Source organism: Dryobates pubescens, chromosome 8 (assembly GCF_014839835.1).
Source record: "Dryobates pubescens isolate bDryPub1 chromosome 8, bDryPub1.pri, whole genome shotgun sequence".
Classification (NCBI taxonomy): Eukaryota; Metazoa; Chordata; class Aves; order Piciformes; family Picidae; genus Dryobates; species Dryobates pubescens.
In genome coordinates this window covers 17121405-17144011 of record NC_071619.1, presented here as the reverse complement: position 1 = coordinate 17144011, position 22607 = coordinate 17121405, and the positions used below count along the sequence as shown (strand labels likewise).

Genomic DNA, 22607 nt, shown 5'->3' with positions numbered 1-22607 from the left:
CCTATCACCCCCAAAACCTTTGCACCAAGCTTCTGGGGAATTTTGGCAAGTTTGGCTAACTTCATCATCCTCTACAGGAATAAAAACCACAACATCATCCCTGTCCTGCCACTGCTTATCTGCTGCTGCTATTAAAATACAAGACAAGGCTCTGGAGACTTTATTGCAGCCTTTCAGTATTTAAAGGGGGCCTATGAGAAAAATGGGGACAGTCATTTTAGTAGGTCCTGTTGCAGCGGGACAAGGGGCAAAGGTTTCAAATGAAAAGAGGCTAGATTTAGACTAGATATAAGGAAGACATTCTTTAAAATGAGGGTAGTGAAACACTGGAAGAGATTATGCAGAGAGGTGATAGATGCTCCATCTCAAGAAACATTCAAGGTCAGGTTGGGTGGGGCTCTGAACAACCTGATCTAGTTAAAGATGTGCCTGCTCACTACAGAGTGACTAGATGACCTCTAAAGGTCCCTTGCAACCGAGGCCATTCTATGATATCATCTCTGTGGTCACGGTACAGACCACTCTCGTCTGAACTTAGTGTTGTACCACTTTCTTAGCTAGCACCGTGGCTCAGTTTGAACCACATATGCCAAAGGAGATACTGACCCAGTAGACAAGTTCTGAAATTCCAGTCACTGAGAGAGCATTCCACAACTCAGGAAACTTGAAATCCACTCTCTCCCTACATTCTTTGTTTTGATCAAAGTCTCCCGAAGAAATGATTGGCTCAGATTACAGTTGAAGACACTATCAGGAGTAAAAGCTCCAGTTGAGGAGCAGGTTATTGCACAAAACTACACACCAGAAGCCCAGACAATTCACTAGACAGCATTTAAAACCGACTAAATAATATTTGGAAAGTGATGAAGATCCCCAAGCAAAAGGTACAAATGAGATCCTGGCTATTCCTCACCCATTTATTATTCTCTTTGCTTGTGATAAACACAGTAGGCTGCAGGTTAGGGAGGGCCTGCCCACAGTGCTAACTGGTAAGCAGGACCAATCCTTTTCTGAATGGCTGAGACACTATCAGGATCTTTGGCACTATTCCCTGGAACAATGCCTCAAAATGTGTCATGTCTGCTAATAACATTACGGAGCCTGGGACTCAGTGTTTGGGACGGATGCCCAGGAGATAGCAAATGCAGACTTTTTTTCTTCTATTCACTTCTCCATTTCTGTTTTCTCAGAACATAGGAACAAGAGGTATCCAGTGAAATAGAAGAAAAAACTCAAATTGTTTAACGTGGGTACTGTTATACCCAAAGTGTAATTAACCTGCAAAATTCTCAGCCTCTCTGTGGGCAAGGACATGATTAGACTTCAGCATAGCTTATAATACTGTAAATTGTACCAGAGATGACAAAAGCAGTATAGACTCTTCCCCAAAGAAAGAGCAAACACAGCTCCCTGGTGAGCGCAAAAAGCAGAGAGAGCACATGCTTGCTCACATGAGTATCACAACTAAAGCATAAAACAGTGGCTGCTTTAGTGTTGCTCACTGCACATGGTAACCCTGCTGCTATAGGTGTCCTGTGAGAAGAATGCAACACTATGCTGCATAGCTACACACTCCACAATTACCACCTATCTCCTTAGTTGAAACAATTTTAGTCCCTTTCAAAGCATTGTGTTAAAAAGAATGACTTAGATCACAGAATATGAGGCTTGAGTAAAAAACACTACACATATATCTCTCTACATAGAGTCTGCCTTCTGTGTTTTGAATTTCTAGGTTGCATTTGGATCCTGCTTTCTCTGTTAAACACATTTCTCAAAACTGAAATCCAAGATTCACACATAATCACTGGATTGCAGGGGCAGCAGGTTGATACTGCAGGAACAGCAAGAAAACCCAGACAGCTGACCATGTTGCACATAAACTGCCACAAAAATACTCACCTGGAGATCTCCTCATAACCAGATGCCAGAGAAGGGGTAATGGAGACTGAACTCCTTCCTTCCCCATTGGTGTGAATTTGTTTAGCTGTAGAGAAGTTTACCACTGGGCAGTTCTCATTTTCCTAAAGAATTTTGGTTTCTTAAACTGTTTATGAAATAAATCTCACATGAACTTGCAGCTGAGGAGCTGGAGGCATTTTCTTTCCTGATGTTGTTGTATGGAGAGAGCCCTATTAATGCTTTCATGATCTAGCACCTCTGCAGTTATTCTGCTACAGATACCAGAACATGGAGAAGCATCCTGCCTGTACATGTCACTACAAGCCTTGAGACTGGCTGGGAAGTTCACTACAGCTCACAACTTCTGAAAATCCAGGCAAGTCTCAGGCTTGGCATCTAAGTCAGGTCAAATTCAGTCTTGAATCTGGTTGCAACAGACAGGAATGGTGAACCCACATGAACTCAGAAAATATTCTTCCTCATCTCCGATAGTGAGCAAATGTGTTGGCTTACACAGCTCTAGCAAGTGCCCATAGGGCATGGGTATTTTTAGACACTGGCTTACATAGAGTATTAGCTAATACACAGGTAGACTCAAGCAGACCTGTCTGAGGAAGTACAGATCTAGGAAATTGCTTCATCTATTTGTACAAGAAGGACCCAGTATCAAAGTCAGAAGGAGAGCTGAAGTTTCCTAATTTTCAAGTAAGCTGAGCTTTGATCAGGCTCATTTTTAAACCCAGGCAAACACGAGCACTTGAACATCTCCTTGTATCTGGAAAGCTGGCAGTGAAATGGCTACAGGTGATCAGTCACAGGGCTGAAATCAGCAGGAAAGATTTCAACAGAAAGTTTCCCTTCCGGAGTCCTGCCTTTCCAAACACTTTAGACTGATACTTCTCTGAGCAAAACCATGTCACCACATCCCTCCCTTGTTCTGGGCTGGGGCCTTCACCTTCACTGGTAAAATGAAATCTTTTGAGAATAAACTTTGAGAATAAACTTCTGCTTACTGACTGATAAACCAGTTCACCTTGAGATAAGAGGTTAGCAAATAGCCATGTTTGTACTTCTGCCTAACCTGTGTGAGGTGTCTTTTTACCTCTCCTAAAATATGTCAAGAAAGGAACTAATGAGCAGCACTTTAAATTACTCTGCCATGGACTCTGACCTATTTATGCTCTAATTTGAGACTGGAACTGTTTGCTCATAGAGAGAAGATGATAAACAGACCTAAACTTCACTTAACCACAGCTTTCTGAATCCAAGGCCAACCCCCTGCGTTTATTGGTCTATTTCTTTCTAAAGAAAGGGAAGAAGTCTTGAGAGAATAAAACACCAAGAGCAACAACAAAAAAAGCCTTCTAACATGCAGTGATCTGGACAAATATGTCCTTGAAAACTGCTTTCTCCCCACAACATAAGAACACTTTTGTAGAATGTTTTATTCTTGCACATGCCTGTCTACATTTAATAAATAGCTTTCACAGACTTGGCTGAAACTATGTCTACAGAAAGCATCTGACCAACAAATCTTCTCTCTCAAGTGCATTGCATATTGATGCCCCCACTGGACAGAAAAGTTTTACAAAAATTCTTGTTATTAGTAGGTATGACATAGTATAAATGGTGCCATCAGTCTCTCATCACTAGAGAAGGGTTAGAATTTCAGCTGTGAGTTCAAATGCAAGGATTATTGAGTCTGAAACCTGCTGCTGATCCTTGTCTTTGGAACAGAATGAAACAAACCATTGGATTTCTGGCTATCCTCGCAGCTGTCAGGGTGAGTGATCTAAAATCACAACCAAAAATGAGAAGACTAACCCCCTTTCATTAATTCAGAAAACTGAACAAGCCTATATTCTCAAGCCTTCCCATATCCCAAGCCTGAAAGTCTGTTAATCTAAGCACAATCAGTCACTGAGAAGTAGACAGGATCAACATCAAGCTTCATCATAAATATCTCTGTCAATCTGTAACCTGCAACTGTAAAATTCACTACCAGATAAATTGTATATGGTTTCACTTTTTTGCTCCCTCAAACTCAATGATGCAAGTGTGTTAGCTAATTCTGCATATATTTACCTTTATCCTCCACTATCCAACTAAAATCCTCAGCCAAAATAAAGCATAACTTATTCCTTCACCACCCAAAATAAGGTCATGGTCTAAGCTCTAGCAATAGCTGAACCTGACTGCCTGTGCTTGGGGTGGGGATGGCATTTAGCTTCTATTTGCAAAAATATTTCAGTAAATCTGCTAACATTTCAGGAACACTTCTAGAAGAGGTCAAAGGCTGAATGTACCCTTCCCTGACCTGCAACTCAGAAGGCAGGAAGGGGAAATTGCAGGACAGATTACATTATGATAGTGGAGAAGATAAAAGGAGCAGCTGCAGGGGATAGACGTTAACATTTGGAAAGGAAATACGAAAAGAAGGATAGGATGAATTCGTTTGTTCTTAGGTGCTAAATGGTTAAAACTGTGAAATTGGAAGGAGCAGGCTATAGTACCTCTTCAGTAAGCACGTGTCCTCATAACATTCATCAAAGGCCTAATACAGAGAAATTAAAATACTTGCCTGCAAGCTGAGAAACACCACAGGAACATGTTTGTCCCATTAATCACAGATTACCAGGGCACGCAATGAGAAACATCAGTGTTTTAAGGACTGTCAAATGTCAAGCATGAATCTAGTGATTACAGAAATAGTCTCACAGAGAAACCACCAGTATGGGAGGCGTTGCTGGTCAGACTGTATGCTATAGTCAGTAGCCACCAACAATGCAACAAATGCACAGCCATGCCTCCATGGCACTTAATAGCTGTGATCAAAGAAAACACAAACCCACAATATTTTATCCAAAGCTGGATTGGTTTTTTTGCAATACAAGGTATATGGAACTAATGACTTCTTCCAAACCTTTTTCTTTGATAGTCTGGGTGGTCTTACCTTCTATGAACCCATCTAATGCAATTCTGAATCCATTTATTACTTTTGTTTCCACACCTTGTGACAATGAGTTTCATCATTTAGTTGTGCACTGCATGAAACACTTTTGTTTGTTTGTTTTTGTTTGGGGGTTTTTGATTGTTTGTTTGTTTCTTCCCTTTGTTCAAATCTCATGGCTGTGCACTGTTCAAATTCTTGTTACAGCTGTAATTTTATCCATTTGGCCTTCCTGCAATCCTCTCTTTTCCAAGACCCTTTTCAAAGTCTTTTTTGTTGAGGAAAGGGCTTAATTCAGATAGATTAGACACCTTAATTGCTTGCACAAACTCTGGAGTACAAGATCAATTCAGGGCAGAGCCTGTGTTTAAAATGCTATCCTGGAGTTAAAAAAACTCCTAGCACAAGTTTCATCCAAATGGATATATTCACATATGGCATTTCACTTTACCAAATCAGCCTTTCCCAATCAAAAGACATTTCATCAAGCAAATCCCATGGAAACCTTTACCCTGCTCACCTGCAAATGTAACAGAACTAATTTCTATTTGTAGGTTCTTTTCTGTCTGCTCTCCAGTAGTGCAGAGTGCTGAGAAGGATTCTTGGTCAACTGCCTGTCATTCCTCAGCTCTGGATGGCTGTTGTTTGGCGTTCAGGACTGTCCATGCTAACAGATGCTACAAACTCATTCACCTGATGCCAAACAGCGTCACTACGCATTTCAGAAGCCACTGGAACTAATCTGGTTAATGACAGATGGAGATACAGCATTGCAATGCAGAACTCATGCTGCAACCTGGGGGTTTTGAAACTGGCAGCAGAGCGCTTGACCCTCTCACAAGCTCAGACACAGTACTGAAGAGAATACCCATTTCAGCTCTGTGGTGACCAGTGCTCTACATGGTCACCACTCAGAGCCCAGATAAGATTTGGCACTGGCACCAAAAGTCACTTAAAACCTTTAGCTGGCAGCTTTGAAGGTGAAATTTATGCAAAGAGTGAACTAAAGAGGTGTGAAAGTTATGAATTTTGTATGGTAGTGGAGCAGTCATCTGACTTCTACAGCTTGAATCTTCGAAAGTCAGTTAAGGAACATTTTTTGCCCCTGACAATCTTTAGTTTTGCCTTTAGTTTTCCAGCCTTCTCAGCATTTCACTTGCCACGATCCTTTAACCATCTTGGTGGCCTTTTTCACTAGACTCACTCTGGTAAGCTAACATCCTTTTTGTCCTTGGGAACCCAGAACTCGACAAAACAGTCCAGATGTGATTTTGCTAGTGCTGAGGGCAATACACTTCTTCCTAATGCAACCCAGGAATCTGTTGGCATTCTTTGTCACAAGGGTACCTTGCTGGCTAATGTTCAACTTGTTGCCCAACAGCATGCCAGGTACTTCTCTGCAAAGCTTTTTTCCGGCTAGCCAGCTCCCATGTACCGTTGCCTAGGTTTATTCATACCTAGCTGCCGGACTTCATTGAATTCCACAGGGTCCCCATGCACCCATTTCTCTGGCATGCTGGGGCCCCTAGGAATGACAGCACAACCACATGGTGCACCAATCATTCCTCCCAATATCATCTTCATTCTTGCTGAGGGTGTACTCTCTCTCATTATCCAGGTCATTAATGAAGCTGTTAAGTGGTATTGGCCCCAATATGAGGCCCTGGGGTGTACCAGCAATGACTTGCCTTCAGATGGACTTTGTTTTGTTGATGACAACCCTTAAAGCAAGCAGTTCAGAGAGTTTTCAATATACCTCACTTTCTTTTTATCTGGTCAGTACTTTATTTGTAAATGAAGATAGTACAGGAAACAGTGCTGAAAGCCTTTCCAAAGTCAAGACAAACAACAAGCTGCTGTTGAGTTGTCCACCGCTTCATCATAGAAACCTATCAGGTTGATCAAGCATGACTTCCCCTTCATAAATCACTTCTGACTACTCCCAGTCACATTTCAGCCTTCATATATTTGGAAATGATTTCTGGGTTTGTTTGCTCTGTCAACATCCCAGCTGACCAGCCTGTAGTTCCCTAGGTCCCTGTCTTGAAGATAGGATCATTCAAGGACTTCCCCCGATCACCAGGTCATTTCAAAGATTATCAAGAGAGCTGTCACGCATTTGCCAGCTCCCTCAGCACTTGTGGATGCATCCCATCAGGTTTCATGGACCTGGGTATATCCATTTTCTTCAAATGTTCCCTAGCCTGATCATTGTCTACTGAGGACAACTATTCCTTGCCCCAGGCTTTCCCACTGGCTTCAGGGGTTAGGGAATTCTGAAGACAAGTATTACCAGCAAAGTCTGAGGTGAAGAATGCATTGATTACCTTAGCTCTTCTGTCTCTTTTTCCCCTGGTCTTCATGCCTGAAAAAGTGTTGCTTGTTGCCCTTCACATCCCCCTCCACATTCAACTCTGGGTGGGCTTTAGATTTCTAAAGTCCACTCCTACATGCTCAGAGTTTCTCTACATTCACCTTAGGACACCTGTTCCTTCTTCCAATTCTCCTGTGCTTTGTTTTAGGTATGAACTTTGTCAGGAGCTCCTTGTCCATCCATGGAGACCTCCTGACACCTTCTCTTGGTTTCCTGCACAAGAGGGAAGGCTGTCCTTGAGCTTGGAAGACGCAATCCTTGAATATCAAAGAGATCTCATATCCCATGAAATTCTTCCAAACATGTCCTTGAGGTGGTCAAATTCTGCTCTCCTGAGGTTATGATTCTCCAGTTTGCCCTGTTGAACCAGGCCTTCAGAGTGTCTATTTCAGAGATAGTCATTGCGACCTCAGGCAAGTTACTTGATTGCTAATAGCTCAGATTCCTCCCTTACAAAAAAGGACAGTAGCCTTTCTCTACCTCAAGGCTACATCATGATGGTAAAATAAGTTTGTCATAAAGCAGTATTAGAAACCCCTGATATATCTGACAGAGATATATCTAATCAGATCTCAAAACCAGATCTTGAAACTGTCTCTGCTGTAAGCAGAACTTCAGTTTTGCTTTCTCAGTTTCTATATCTACAAGCATACCCTCTGTTTGGGATACCTTTGCTTAGGGTAAGGCTTACCAGCGCCTCATTGCACATGATTCATGTGTGCTGGGAAGACACCTGAACCCATAACTTCCATGAACTTTCTCTTCCCTTGGTAGGGCCTGTCTCCCAGTATCAGACAACACTGAAGAGCAAACACTGATAAGCTTCATCAGGCACCACCTGTCTCTGTGCAGAGATAATGGCACATATCAGGCATAGCAAACACCCAGCATAACTCCCCACACACCTGCAGGAGCCTGCATAAGGGAAGCCCACCCTGCCACCTGGAGAAGGGGCTCCTTTTGGTCCAGCCAGGAACCCTGCTTAAGACTGTCATTCTGGGAGAGCCCTCTAGGAAAAGACAGAGAGCAGAAACTTCCTCTTTGTCTTCACACTGGGCATATCACAGAAGTAACCTCCCTCTTCTTCATTGCTTAACATTTAACATCTTAACATTTCAAATTCACTGATGTGATTCTGTGCTCATGATGCTTTTACTGGACAATCCCTCTCTTACAGGTAGAGATATTAAGCCTCAGACTCCCATGACTAAATACCATATCCTAGCTCCTAAACAGTCTGGTTTCCTGGTGTATATGTACCTAATACCTAGATTTCTCCCCAGTTTCGAGCTTTCCCTTAATACAAGACATCATTGGCACAGTGCCCTGGTTATCAGTAAAAATATGCTTTCTACTTTTTTTCCTGGCAAAAGAAGAAAGAATACACCCATCACTATCTGTATGGAGAAGAGGATTGGAATTAATGATAGTAGAGTAGCTTCCTCAGTGGACACTGCTTAAGAGCTCATCAATTAAAAAGTGACTATTTCTCCTAAGCAAATAAATGACTTGTGGATCTCCTGTAGCACAATTACTTTGTCAAAAGGCAAAGCTCTGTGTGTGTGTGTGTGCCTAAGGGAAGCACATCCCTTCCAAGTGTGTCACCTCCCCTCCATCACAAGGAACTGATGAAAGTTTAGGATGATGAGGTAGAGAAATTAGGATAACGTAATGGAGAAAGAAAGGGGCTGTGACACGTATTTCTGGCAGAAGGGCAAGGAGCTGCTCCTGGCAAAAAGAAAAAGGAAAAAAAAAAAAAAGAATATGCAAACAGAAGAAAACAAACACAAGCACAACAGAAGGTTAGCATACAACAATTCTGCTCCCACTCACTGCTGCTTGTGTGCTGAGCTCTGGGAATGATGCCACTCAGCACACCAAAAAAACCTCAGCTTTTGTAGCTCATAGCCCAAAATTCGGTTCCAGACACATTACATTTTACATCTGATGCCAGACAAGAGTGAGGAAGGCATGCCAACTGAGAGGTGAGCAGATGGAGTTTTCCTTAAAATAGCTGCATTTCTTCAGACTAGAAGTGCAGCTTCACCATAGGTGTACAGAGTAAGGAATGGCCATCTCTCTCTACAATGACACTGAACACTCAATGCACCTTTGGAGGACACTGAGAGGTTTGTTCTCACCCAAGTCTATGGCCTCAAACTGTTTGTGTTTAGCACTATGGCACTGCTACCAGCACTTAACGAGCAGCTGCAGAACAACGTGAATGTGGGGTACAGAGGAACTCCCAGATAAAGTTTTAGTGGGATAAACTCAGAGTAAAAATTGTTCATCAGGGAGGCAAGAAGGCACATAGGGAACAGCTTTAATCATCCTCTGCCAGAATACACTCCAAACCTCACTTTCATCAAGCCACTGTGACAAACTCTGTTTTGAAAGGCATAGTCAAAACATAGAGAGTACTCTCCCATCTCAGTTTACAAAATGAGATGGACTAGACTCAAGAATTCAGAGCCTGAAACTCAGGGAAACATGTTAGAAATTATTTTGCCCATAAACGAGACTGCCCTTCTTCAAAAGACTTAGGAATTCTAGAATTTTATTTCAAGGCCACATTTGAAGTGCATTTCAAAGCACACATTCCATATGGCTTTTAAGTCTGAATGTGTCTCCTATTAATAATTTGGGATTCTCAGCAGCTTTGGGGAGTTTTCTGTTTTATTTTAAGAAGCCTTTGCTCTTCACCTTTAAATACAGTTCATGTGCCCACATCAACACGTAAGAAGATTTATGTTTCCTTCAATACATCAGCAAAGATTAAAGTGTGGCTAAGCTTCCCCTTTTATCTTGGCATAATTCATTTTTGCACCATATCAACCTTCTCCAGGGCTGGATATTTACATATTAATAATGAAGCCTGCTTTTTAATTCCTCTTCCCATCCCTTTAGCTTTGAATATTAAAAAACGTCAATAGATAAGACTCGGCTCAATTAGTGCTAGCAGCAAATCAGAGTTCAGATTGTTCAACTAAAACACAGGAACAGCTATGTTTATTGTCCCTCTACATTTGAGCTAGGCTGGGATTTCACTCAGACATATTGGCCTGCTCTGATTCTGATGGAGGAGGAGCAGGTTTGGTTTGATCGTGTCCTTAAACCGGCTAAAATCATTTGGAAACAATGGTTTGAATAGCTTAACTATTTCCTAGTTATTGACATTCTTATAAATAATTAGTGTCTGAAGAGCAAAGACACTGAGGATGCAGCTCCATGTTTTTTTAAGCCAATTTATGCTTGGGTTGCAGTCGAAATGAATGAACATTCCCTCTTCTATCTCATCATCTCCCCTTCACTGTTTTCATTGTATTGGAACTGCTAGTGCTGTAGCTACATGGTTAGCATGGCTGGTCAGCCAGTCTACCTACAAATTAATTCTCTGGACAGGCCATTTCCTACTGGCACAGCTTCATGACCACTAGTATTAGCAGAATGAAATGTGGTGGAAACAGATGGTTGCAAGGAGGGAAAAGACTACTCCTGGGAAAAGACCACTCCCAACAGTTGCTAGTACTTCAGTAAGCTCAGAGAAGCAATGAAACCCCACCATAAGAACCTGTTCATGCAGCTTGGGCTACAAAGCAAACACAGCCAAGGTAACTTTGGACTGATGCATTTGAGCATAGTTAGAGGAAAAACATCAATACATAATTGTAACTCTTTCCAGCTCTGCAAATGACAGTGCTTCTTTTCTGCAGGGCTTAAGTCAGCTCGCGCCAGCAGCCAAAGCTGCCTTTACACTGACATTGATGGAACCAGATCAGATCTGCAGTACATGAAAATAGCAACAAACAGCAGCTGCTGTATTTCCCCCCTGTGCTGCCCTGCTCCCACATTCTCATGATTTCATCCTCTGTTTTTTGAAGTCTCATGAAGTCCCAGTTCTTGGAAGCAAGTGTAAAAGTAAGAGTATCTGCCTCATTTAAAGGAAAAACAAAATGTTATCTGATAACTTCGCAGAGAGATTTAGAGAGAGGTGATTCTCTGCCTCTACTCTGCTCTCATGAGATCCCATCTGGAGTATTGCATCCAGTTCTGGTGACCCCAGCATAAAAAGGACATCAAACTGTTGGAGCGATTCCAGAGGAGGGCCAAGAAGATGATCACAGCACCTCCCCTATGTGGACAGGCTATGAAAGTTGGGACTGTTCAGCCTAGAGAAGAGAAGGCTCTGGGAAGACCTTATAGTGGCCATCCAGTACCTGAAGAAGGTCTACAAGAAAGCTGGGAAGGGACTTTGTACAAGGGCTTGTTGTGAAGAAACGGCTTTAAGCTTGAGGAAGGTAGATCTGGACTAGATATTAGAAAAGAATTCTTTACAGTAAGGCACTGGAACAGGTTACCCAGGAAGGTCATAGATGCCCCTCCCTAGAGGTGTTCAAGGCTAGGTTGGATAAGGCCTTGAGCAGCCTGGTCTAATGGAAGGTGTACCTGCCCATGGCAGGGGGTTTAGAACTAGATAATGTTCTTTCCAACCCAAACCATTCTATGAATCTGAGCATGTACTATTTGTCATGTCTGAATGTTTTTTTCCTCACAGTATTCATTCAATGCATATAGCAGAGTTGAAAATTACACCCTACATGTCCTCAACAAATGGCCTCAGAAATACCATCTCCAAGATTCTGAGACTTCTGATGAAGGGACTGAAGAGGCCTGCACTGAGTCCAGAGTCTATGAGACCCTTCACTGTAGGCTGGACTTCACAAAGAAAGGAAAACAAGCACACACTCATGTTTAAGGTTTAAATCATGATAGATCAATTCCTACTAGCAAAAAAGGATGTGTCCTACTCACAGCACAAGAACATCTCATGCAACCTCTCAGAATCAAACACAAGATGCCTTTTGTACATATAACCTTTCTGCTAAGTCAAAGAAGGATTGAGGAAAAAATAACATCATCGGTAGAGATTGTTATCTCCTCCACATACACAAAGACTCCAAATTGCAAGACTCATGAAGAGGAAAAAGATAAAACAAAAGCAAATCCACCCACCCCCATCAAAGAAAAACACCCCACAACCCCAACACAAGCAAACCCAAAGCAAAACAACAAGAACAACCCAAAACAATAAACAAACCAAACAAAATCCAAAGCAATCCCCCCCAAGAAACCCAAACAAGATGAAAGCTACTGACAAACACAGGGTTGTCTTAGTGACCTTGTGGTGTATAAACCTACTTCAGTTGCAGCAAGGTCACTTTCTTTTTCCACCAGATCCAGGAAAACTAGGAATTTCAGCAAAAGTAATTGTCTTACCTAATCCTTATCTGGCACTTTTTTTGTCTGGAAGTCTCAAAAGGGGTCAATATCACTATTTGCATATGATACCATTATTTACATGAAATCCATCAGCAGCACAGAAGTTACTTCAAAGAGTAGTGTCCAGTACCAAGTCAATAGTTGCCACCAACAGGGAAGAAGACATCCATGAAACCTTTGGTCTGTGCAAAACCATAAAAATACCTCCTGTCTAACCTACTGATGTGAGAATGTGTAGATTGTGCTATAATATCAACACAGAGTCTGACTTAATTCTTTTTAAAATTCATTTTAATTTCAGGAATTGTCAACAGCTTTATTAACTCACAGGTGTTCATTCAGCCTGACCCTGTTCTTCCTCAGGCTACACATTCATTGAAGCCAGTGGAAGCTTGTCTTCCTAACTGGGTTTTACATTAACTGGGTAAAAAGTCTTGTTGTCGCTGTCTGTATGGAGGCTAAAGATGGGCATCTGCACTCATGAATCAAAATCAAGATAACTGGACACACTCCTTCATGTCCATAAGTATAATAAAGGTCCACAGAATAGCTCATCATTAGCTGTAAAAACACAAGTGCTGACAATTGTGATATGTCTATTATCACCACCTGCTTCTGACTGAACGTCAGCTCTGCAGTCTGGGTATGCGCTCCCTTTCCATTCCCTTCCATATCCTGGCAAAATAATCAACCCAATCTCCTTGCTGCAAAATGCTTCAGACAATCAAGAGCTTATCTAGGCATCTCAGTGATTTTACAGTGTTACACATATCCTAGTATCACAAGAATATGTTTTACCTTGAGGCAAATGTTTTAATTTATGTGCATGTGAGCTATTTGCAATACCTCCACCAAATGGAGCCCATATAACCCGTCGGATGGCTTTCACCCAATCTTCCATTTCATTCTGGGAATTAGCCATAAGCAGGAAAGCCTCATGATTGACAGGTGTCTTTTCTCGGTCCCCTGCACCTCCTGAAAGAAAGAATAGGAATCTCTTTTAGTATCTAGTTCAGATGAGAGCAAGCAATGCTTAAACCCATCAAAAATGATCAAATTATTATTTTAATTGAGAGTTTTACACACAGTGTAAACTCATGTGCTGCAGCACCCACCAAGCAGAGGTCGGTAGAAGATGAAAGCAGAGGAAGACCTTGTACCTGCTGCCCCAACAATAAGCCAAATGAAAGCACAAACTCTGAAGCCCCTACAGGAAGAGTACAAAATGAATCCCACATACCTGTGCCAAGTATTGAGAGAATATTACCCAAAAGGGAGACTAAGTGAATTGTATGAGATGTAGGGGCAGAAAAATCATTCACTTTCCCCAAGGCCCTGGAAATTTCTCATCTCACAGATGAGAGACACATTCTGATTCTGGACCCAATTCAGAAGTAGAGCTAAGACTTCAGGATATGAGTCTGACTCTCCCACTTAAAGTAAGAACTCAGGAGCTATTATTGTTGTTTCAGGTACTTAATGACCAGAGTATCAAATGCACTCAAGCTGTCATCTACATCTGTCACTTGTGGATACTACAAGACTTTTCACCTTTCATTTCCCATTTTCTTTTTTAGTTCAACACCTACCTCAGTCAGCTTTAAATCTTCCCCTTACCCTCATTTTATTGTTCCAGAGCTGGATACAACCTAACGAGGGCCACATAAAAGGCCTTGTATAGAAAGGGTACTGATTCTGTCCAACACTGCAGCTGCAACACTGGCAGGCTGGAGCTTCTCCATCACCATGGAAACTGCCTTTGGCTTTGCTACAGAGATAACATCTTAGCTGTTGTGTCACTGTCATTTCCATGATTACATGGCTTTCAGCTAACGCTGCCAGCATGTGCTGGGCAGCTGAGATTGCCTGTCCATGGAATTCAGAGATAAGAGCAGGATGATGGCATGCAGTGATTTCTGTGGAACTGATTTAGCATACACAAAACATGCATCTCCTAAATCCTGACTAATCTAGGGAATGGAACAAGATGGGAGCTGTCTGCAAGCCAAGGAAATAGGTTTTCTTGCTATTGTTTCCTGGCCTAGACACACTTAGGACCATAAACTGATTTAGAACACAAAAGGAGTAAAATGATATGTGTTGGGAAGCATTTTATAGCTCTCTGGGAAGCAATTCACTGAACTGGGAAACTGAGGCAGTCTTTCAGTAAAGGCAAGCAGCTTGAGAGACAAAAGCCATGATGCTTTTCCCCCACATGTATCCAGATTCTGCTTCTTTCCTTATAGCATCCTCTCAGACAATCTCCCATCTAGAATTTACTGAATGATTCGTATTCTTTAAGATATAGAAAGCACAAAAGCTCTCTTGATTAAGGCTAGCATGCAGGTATCTGAATAGGTCAATGCTCCACCATAATCCCCTGCAAAGAGGACATCCTTTGCATATAGAGCAGGAAATTACAGTCTATTAAACTGTCACAGCCTAGTTCTTTTACCAGCATACTTGGCTTCATGGTGAAAGCAGGGTCATAAGGTCTAATTCCTGTACCTTACCTGGCAGATATATTGCCATTCCTTTCACAATTAAATATCTTACAGTAGAAACAACAGCAAGAAAGAGGCTTTTCACAGCCTTCATCACAGGGTTTCAGGATTTGGCAGACAGGTGGTATGAGCTCAAGCAAGGTCTTCAAAAGAGTGGAAGAGTCTCAAAAAAAAACCAGAAAAAAAAGGACTGTGTGGGTCACAAAGAATGTTAGGGGTTAGAAGGAAGCTTGAAAGACCATTTAGTTGCACCACTACCAAACAAATAGTCTTGGTCAAGGTTAAATTTAAAGGTTTCCAGCTAAGATCTTGCCTGCTCAAGCCATGAAGGCCAAGAGCAGAGCAGAATCTTATCTTAGAATCCACTACAGTCCACAAATTCAGTCAGAACAGTTGAACTAACCTACACAAAGATTGGCATGTGAAGCGTAATAAACAGAGAAGGGTGAAGATGACTTCTTACTAGACTTCTGCAGAAGTGGTGTCTCAACATCTTCCCACTAAATCACCGTACCACAGGGACCTGACTACAATTTTCCCTCCCCTAAGATGTTACTTTGTACCAGCCAGCTGCCTTCTGAATCTTCATGGGCCTTTTTCACACAAATATTTAGGGAAAAAACATTTATATTTCTGAGTCTGTAAAAACAGGATGTGAAAAAAGATTCTGTATATGCTAGACCTGAGAGTCTGCCAAAATCGACATATAACTCCTCTGTGGTTGGCTTTCTCCACTGGAACTTTAAATAGGAGCAAGGTCATGACTTTACAAAGCTGCCTGTGGGAGAGTCAGCAGTGACTACTCATATAAATACAAGCAAATAAGGACAACTCCACACATGAAGGTTAGCTTAGAAATCAGAAGCAGCTTCAGAATTGCTGTTAGAGAAAGCCTCATATGTTAGCATGACATGTGTATGCAGTGACAGAGCATGCAGACCCACCTACAAACTATTGGTTTTTTTAGAAACATTTTAATTATGTTCCTCTCCACACATGGCTGGCTCCTCTCAGTACATCCTTGATGCAACAAGCAGAGCTAGAGTTCCCTAAAGGGCAGACTTCAAGCATGTTTATGTCGAAACATTCTCTAGATTTGAGTCTTAGTAGTCAGAAGAATGACAAACAGCTAAATTCAAATGTCTAGATCTTAACAAAAAAACCCAAGGAAACAATGCCATGTTCACCTTCTTCAGAAGTCCAGTATTTCCCCTCGAATTCACAGATGCTTTATTTTCTGTCCCAGTTCAAACATCCTGGTTTGTAGCAAATCCTTTAAGGAAAACAGTTTTAAACCCTCCTGTCTAGAAATAGCTGTGTGTGGAATTTTAGTTCTGCCTGTCATAGAAATACGAAATTCTCATTCAGATGCTGCACTCAAACCTCTTCCAGCAACTAAGAGAGCTCTGGCACTTACTATGGTTGCTGTCAGACCCCTGCACTGAAGTGCACAAGCATTACTTCTACTGCTAGAATTAAACCAGACTCTGTCTGCTCAGCACCCTGATACAGAGGAACACTCTGCTAACAATTCTGAGCACAGACCAGGGCTTTTCATTCTCTTGAACAGAGCTTCTCACTTAAGTTTAATCAAGATCCCATACAAACAAGACTGGCCCTCAGAGACCACCTCTGAGTAGCCCAGGATTGGCATGAGCAGACAAGTTTCAGTCCCTTTACTCAAAGCCACTTTCATTTCCAGATGAGGGAAAATAAAACTATCTGCAAACACAGAATGCAAGCACCTCAATAGATGTGGCAGAAGCAGGGGCTTAACTTTGGGGATGAATAGTCCCTCTTCTTCAGCATTAACCTGTGACCAAGTTGCTTGCTCTTCTGCAGATTCCCAGTGCACATTGACAAGATACACCAAATTCCATCATTATCCATAAAGAAAATCGGCAGGGCACTGGCCTCCATCCATGTGTACAGAAACTGAGCAACTTCAAGAGCAGAAAAGGGGACAGCAACCAAACAAGTACATACAGTAACTGTAATAGCCTAGAAAGATTAAGAGACTTGTTTATTACTGCTCACCATCAAAAGGACTGCAGGTTCCTGATGACTTCGATGCTTTGTCACTCATCTCAAGGTATCTTTGTCAAGATGCTTTACTTTCGCTGGTAGGTATCTTTGTTTTGAGGAAGCAGCTTGGCTTTAGGCCCCTAGTTGCATTGCACAAATAGTTTCTTCCAGGCCCAGACTAGTTAAACCTGGCAGAATTGCTCTCATATGTTGTTTGCTGTATGTGGTTTGTGTTACTGCATTTCATATGGCCTTGGAGCCATCTCCTGCTGATGTCAGCTGTATAGTGTTCATCTCAGAGTACTGCGCCAGTCCTCTTTCCAGCCTTTCCCTTTGTCCCGCAATAGGGAAGATTAAGTGCTAAAAGACTGGGGCTAAGTGACTTTGCAAAGGTCAGAAGGAGTCCTGCAAGAGCAGTAGGAGTCACAATCCACTCTTCAAAGCCCTGCTTGCTGAAAAGTCTTCATTTACTGAAAATGCATTCATTGGAAAGGGCAAAGCATAAGGCAGCTGTTAAGCTATATTGACCTGTCTGTATTCCTGTTCACACAACCTGCACAGACATTCAGTTACATCTCTCTCTACAGCTGTTTCCAATGAGGAAATATTGACATTTTTCGTTTGTCTTGAACTTCACATAAGCTTAACTCTCTTAAAATCAACATCTGAGAAATCATGCCTTAGATCCCCTTTTCCTATACGGAAACAGAAGTTCAGTGAGAACAAGACTGTACTTCCTAGCAGAAGATGCCCTTGTCCCATTGCATGTGAAAGAAGGAACTTGGTATTCTCATGTGAAGCTGCTGTCAGGTTCTGCTGAAGCTGGCAGCTTCTTTTTTCGTTCAGACCATTTCCTTTCCTACCCCCCCCCTTCCCCCCCCTCCACATTTGGTTTGCCTTTTGCCCATTTCTTACATCATTCTGCTTACTGATGTGCTTGTGTGTTGTCATTATACCAAACCTCCTGGAAATGTACACAATGAAAAATGCTTGTGTGTGTGTATATATTTACATGCTTGTATTGCTTTGGTGTGGATAGCAGAGTGGTATTTCCAGTCAGAGTGAAATCCACTTGGCCCCATGCATGCTGCTGCAGCATGTGGGGAAGCAAATGGCAGTTCAAGGCTGAATTATGAAAAGGGTGGCTGGTGGGTAATGCAAGGCCCAGCTGACATGTTTGCTCTCAGTACTAAAGCAAGTAGTGACAGGAAGCCTGTGATTGCAGACAGGCAGCAACAAAGACCTTGACAAATGGACTAAAACTAGCACCCACAGATGAAAAGAACAATTGCAATGACTCATTTTCCCTGATCTGTTCTTTATTATTTTCTTGAAGGTGAGTGTCAGATTCAGGACTCTGAAGTCTCCCTGATAATGAAAGGTGAAAAATGAGGTGGGTTAATTTTGCCAAGGGAATCTTGGCACAGCAGGGTTAAAAACACACAAACTAAAGCCCAATCTTGATCTTTGGATTATGAAAAGACAAAAGAAATATCTGTGAGTAACCAAAAGGTCATTAAGAATGACTGGAATAGTCACTTGAAACCTTATTCCTTCCTTCAGTCATTGCCTTTGATTCTAGCTACTGCTGAAACCTCTGTCCTGAGGACTCTTCTCCAGCCAAAGTTTGCCAAGAGCCTGAATGCTAGAGGTGGATCCTGTCTGACACACCTGAACCTTGGGTTCCCATGTCATCAGCATGCAGCTGAAACTTCCCTACAACCAGCAAGAATTCTACTGCTTTTCTGCTGTTTTTGTTTTTTATTGTTTTTTTTTCCCCAGGATGATCTTTTAGCAGAAAGGAAAACTTGCTGTGGACACAAAACTGATACTGAAATGCTCTAATTAGGCTACTTGAGAGCAGAAAAAACAGCAAGAGAAATCTGAAGTAGTTGAGGAGTGACAGATAAAATTAAGGAAAACTGACAGGATCTACGAGGGTATGATCTGTGAAGAACTGAGAGGCAGAGTAAAAAGTGATGTGTCCTTGCCATGATTTTTATATTTCTATCTATCCCCACCCACTCATCTGTCTGTCTATCTGTCTATCTATCTATCTATCTATCTATCTATCTATCTATCTATCTATGTGATATCCAAGCTAGAGGTTGATGTGTAAGCTGAGAGAGTAAACTTATGATAGGGAAGAAAAAGCTTTGAATCAAAAGAAATTTGTTGTGAGTCAGTTTCTATGAACAAGACTATGGCAATATGCACATCTGTAGGTGAAAGTGTTTAATTTCCAATGTTTGGAAGAAGTTCAGCTTCTAAACTGATGTGGTTTCTTAGGGCAGAATTTACAAGCACATACTAAAGTCTCATTGATTTTTCAGTCAAATATAAATGCCTAATTTCCTTAAATGCTTTTCAATGCACCGTGCTTCATGGCAGTTACAACTGGAAGATGATCAAACCTTCATCTAAAAGTTCATGTAAAGAATTTTCATGAGTTCCTGAATGATATTTCTATCCCAGATCTTATACTTCATCCCAAAGAATAAAGCAAAGGCAGGCAAGCAGTCTAAAGCCACTGCCACCTATAAACTGATCCTAAGGTGGTGTGATCTGTTCTACCCTCCCATACCATCTGTGGTTTCAGATGCCATTAAACAGCTTTAAAAACACCAAAGAGATTAGACGTCAGAGCTGTGGTTTCTTATGCAAAAAGTCTGACAAGACTTAACACGAACAGAGGCACCACAGCTTCTCTGTACTGGTACACAGGCTGCAGAAAATCCTTGAAAACCTGAGGGCAGTGCTCTATTTCAATTGTAAGGATCTATGCAAGAAATTAAGATTTGGGTTACTTTTTGGCCTTTTATACATAACAATGGTGTTAGGTTAGCTTGACTCTCCTGCCTGGAGTTGCCTTTCTTAATAATGTGTGACTTGTGTTAATGTAGACTTACCTCTTAATTAAGCTGATGAAATGGTTAATTATATTAATCACTTCAAATAAGACAAAAACCTTCAAAATAAACAAACCCAAATTCCTGGTAGGCCACACACTGATAAGTGATGCCACACTCCAGAAACCACAGCAAACAGAAAAAAAGATGCAAGGTAAGAGGAAAGGAGAAAACCAGTTTCAAGTACTCTTAAAAGAAAAGGAAGTTGCACTGCTCTCAGCACCTTGAACTCCTGCTTATAAAACCTGCTTACATGTGTTCAGTGCTTCACAACGTTTAAGTTTACTTAAGCTGGTGTGTTTTAATGTGCTTTATTGCCTTAGGGTGAATTCTGAGAAGTTCCAGTAAAAAAAAAATTTCAGTTGCTTTTAAGTTACGCTTCTGGCATTAAAAACATAGTTCTTATAATAGTACTCCAGTGCTCAATCCAGTGCTCCTGTGCCTCCCTGTTTTCAATGATTTCAAACTTCAGAGAGGAGAGTACTCTGCTGCCTGGGATGTGCTGCCCACTGTGGCCACAAAGTAGAATCCTTGAGTAAGGTGAATTCACAGCTGTGGGAAGCCCATTTCTACTGCAGCAGACCAGTCTTTAGGGTTCAGATTGCCTCAGGCATACTATGCAACTGCTAAGTACTATTTTTTTTCAAGGACATAGAATGTCTCTTGTATCAACACAGCTCAGGCACCATTCCCTCCAACTTCTGCCAACAATTACTTTGTTCCATAAAAGGAATACCCACTAACAACAATCACACTGCCTTCCCAACTGAAAAGGTTTCATGAGCCTGTGAAATGTGCCCTCAGCTCTGTACAGTATCCCTATGAGCAAGCTGTTTTGTTATTGCTTTGGGGTTTATATCAACTTCTGCTAGATAGCAGCAAGAGTTGACCACAACTAGTTTAGGATGCCAGCAGAACTATTTTAAAGAGGAACTGATCAACAGCAATTAACATGAGGAGCAACTACAACACCATCCTGACTGTGAATTCTGGAGCACTGATATTCTAATTATGTCCTACAATGCCACAGGAGTTAAACTGTCAAAGGAATGATGGTTTGCCCAGTTAAACTGTTGTGGCTCTTGGCTCAGATAATGGTGCCTGATAGAGGGTACTGTGAAGAACGAACATGTTTACTTCAAAACCCAGCCCATAACAGAGATAGCAGCAACTTCTTAGGTGGAGCTCTCGGTGTGCAATGTTGTGGTCACTGACTCTTACAGCAATATCTGCTGACAAAGCAAATAATTCAGGTGATAGTAGTGCTGACTCTGCTGATGCTAAAGTTGTTTTGCCTGCCAGACAACAAGTATCTGACACCTTGGCACCAGCTTCAACCCAAAAAAAAGAAAGTTCCTACTGGAAAAGAATCTGGAGGTGTTAGACACAGTTGTGGTTCAGCTTATTCCATTTGCAAAAACTTGAGCTCTAAGAGTTTGCAAACCTTTACAGTATATCACCAGCTCTTACAGAGCTGTTCATTTCATGAATTACCCTAGAGCGACAAGAGGACAACTTCTGCCCCTCTCTACAGGTCCTCTGGAAATGAAAAAGAAAAGCAGTATCTTCCCCTCACAAAAGGCTACAACAAAAATCACCTATAACAAAATTCAATTTCAACAAAAATCAAGTCTGTGATGATGCAAGCAAGTGGTAATGATAATGAGGAGAAAGGAAACATTGCATAACTTTTCCCACATCATGTTCAAGAGACACCCTTGTACCAACATTCAGCTGCTTTCCCTTACCCTCCTTTCTTTCCCTCCAGAAAACTAACCCTTGCGGTGCTTCCCCAATAGATTTCAAATTTAGAAAGTTACAGTGAGCCTAGTCTTTAACAGTGGTGAAGCATGGAACTGCCTGGGCTACACAGAGCACCAGGTCATTTCACTGTCTTCTGGTTTGGATGGAAAGGAATTAAATATTTCTCAGGCCAGCAGAAACTGCACTCACAGGGAGACAGTTAGGCTGGCCCGCTGGCAGAAGATGTGTGCCTGCCCCTACAATGCATGTTGCAGGAAACATCTAAAGTGAGGCAACAGAGTGGAAAAAAAAAAAAATGGAAAAAAAAAGTTGCAAATGTATGTATAAATGACTTTGAAAATAGAGGCACATCTATGCAAAGCAGTTCCATGTGGTTCTCCAAACCAGCAAGTGCTCAGCGCTTCAGAGGAACACACCAAATTACATATTCCAACTGTGGCTATGTTTACACACTGTTGTAAGGGAGGAAATTCCTTCCTGACCAAAGATGATGATACTTCATGCTTTGAAATATCTGAGTAAAAATAACTGGATAATTTTTATGCATTAGAATGCAACCACAAGCAATTTTTCAATGCTCCTTTCCTCCCCTCCCCCCCCCCCCAAATATTTAACACTGAAGACAGGAGTTGAGGGAAATTTTAAATCCTGACAAGAAATTGCTTACCACAACATTAGAATGGCAATGTCTGACTTATTTTTGGGACATATTTCTTAATTTTCTTTAATAATTTCATACTGGAGCCATAATATCTAATTTCTACATTCTTCTGGAACTGTTGTGCTCACATTTTTCAGGTCTGCTCACTGACAGGAATTAAGTGGTTCTCATTCCTTCTAAATAAGCCTCTCTACAACTACATTCACCTCCTCCTTATCCCTCAAAGCTTTTTAATCTT

At 41.6% G+C, this 22607-nt stretch overlaps 1 protein-coding gene across 2 annotated transcripts in view; it reads right to left on the bottom strand.

Annotated features, from left to right (window-relative positions):
* Positions 1-22607, bottom strand: part of ARHGAP22 (Rho GTPase activating protein 22) — a 134329-nt gene that overhangs the window by 27773 nt on the left and 83949 nt on the right. The window contains exon 4 of one of the 2 annotated variants that reach the window (XM_054163512.1): positions 13305-13481. In XM_054163512.1, the coding sequence (XP_054019487.1) occupies positions 13305-13481 (177 nt within the window). The remainder of the gene's footprint in view (positions 1-13304; positions 13482-22607) is intronic. The other variant, XM_009897773.2, reaches the window with a different exon arrangement.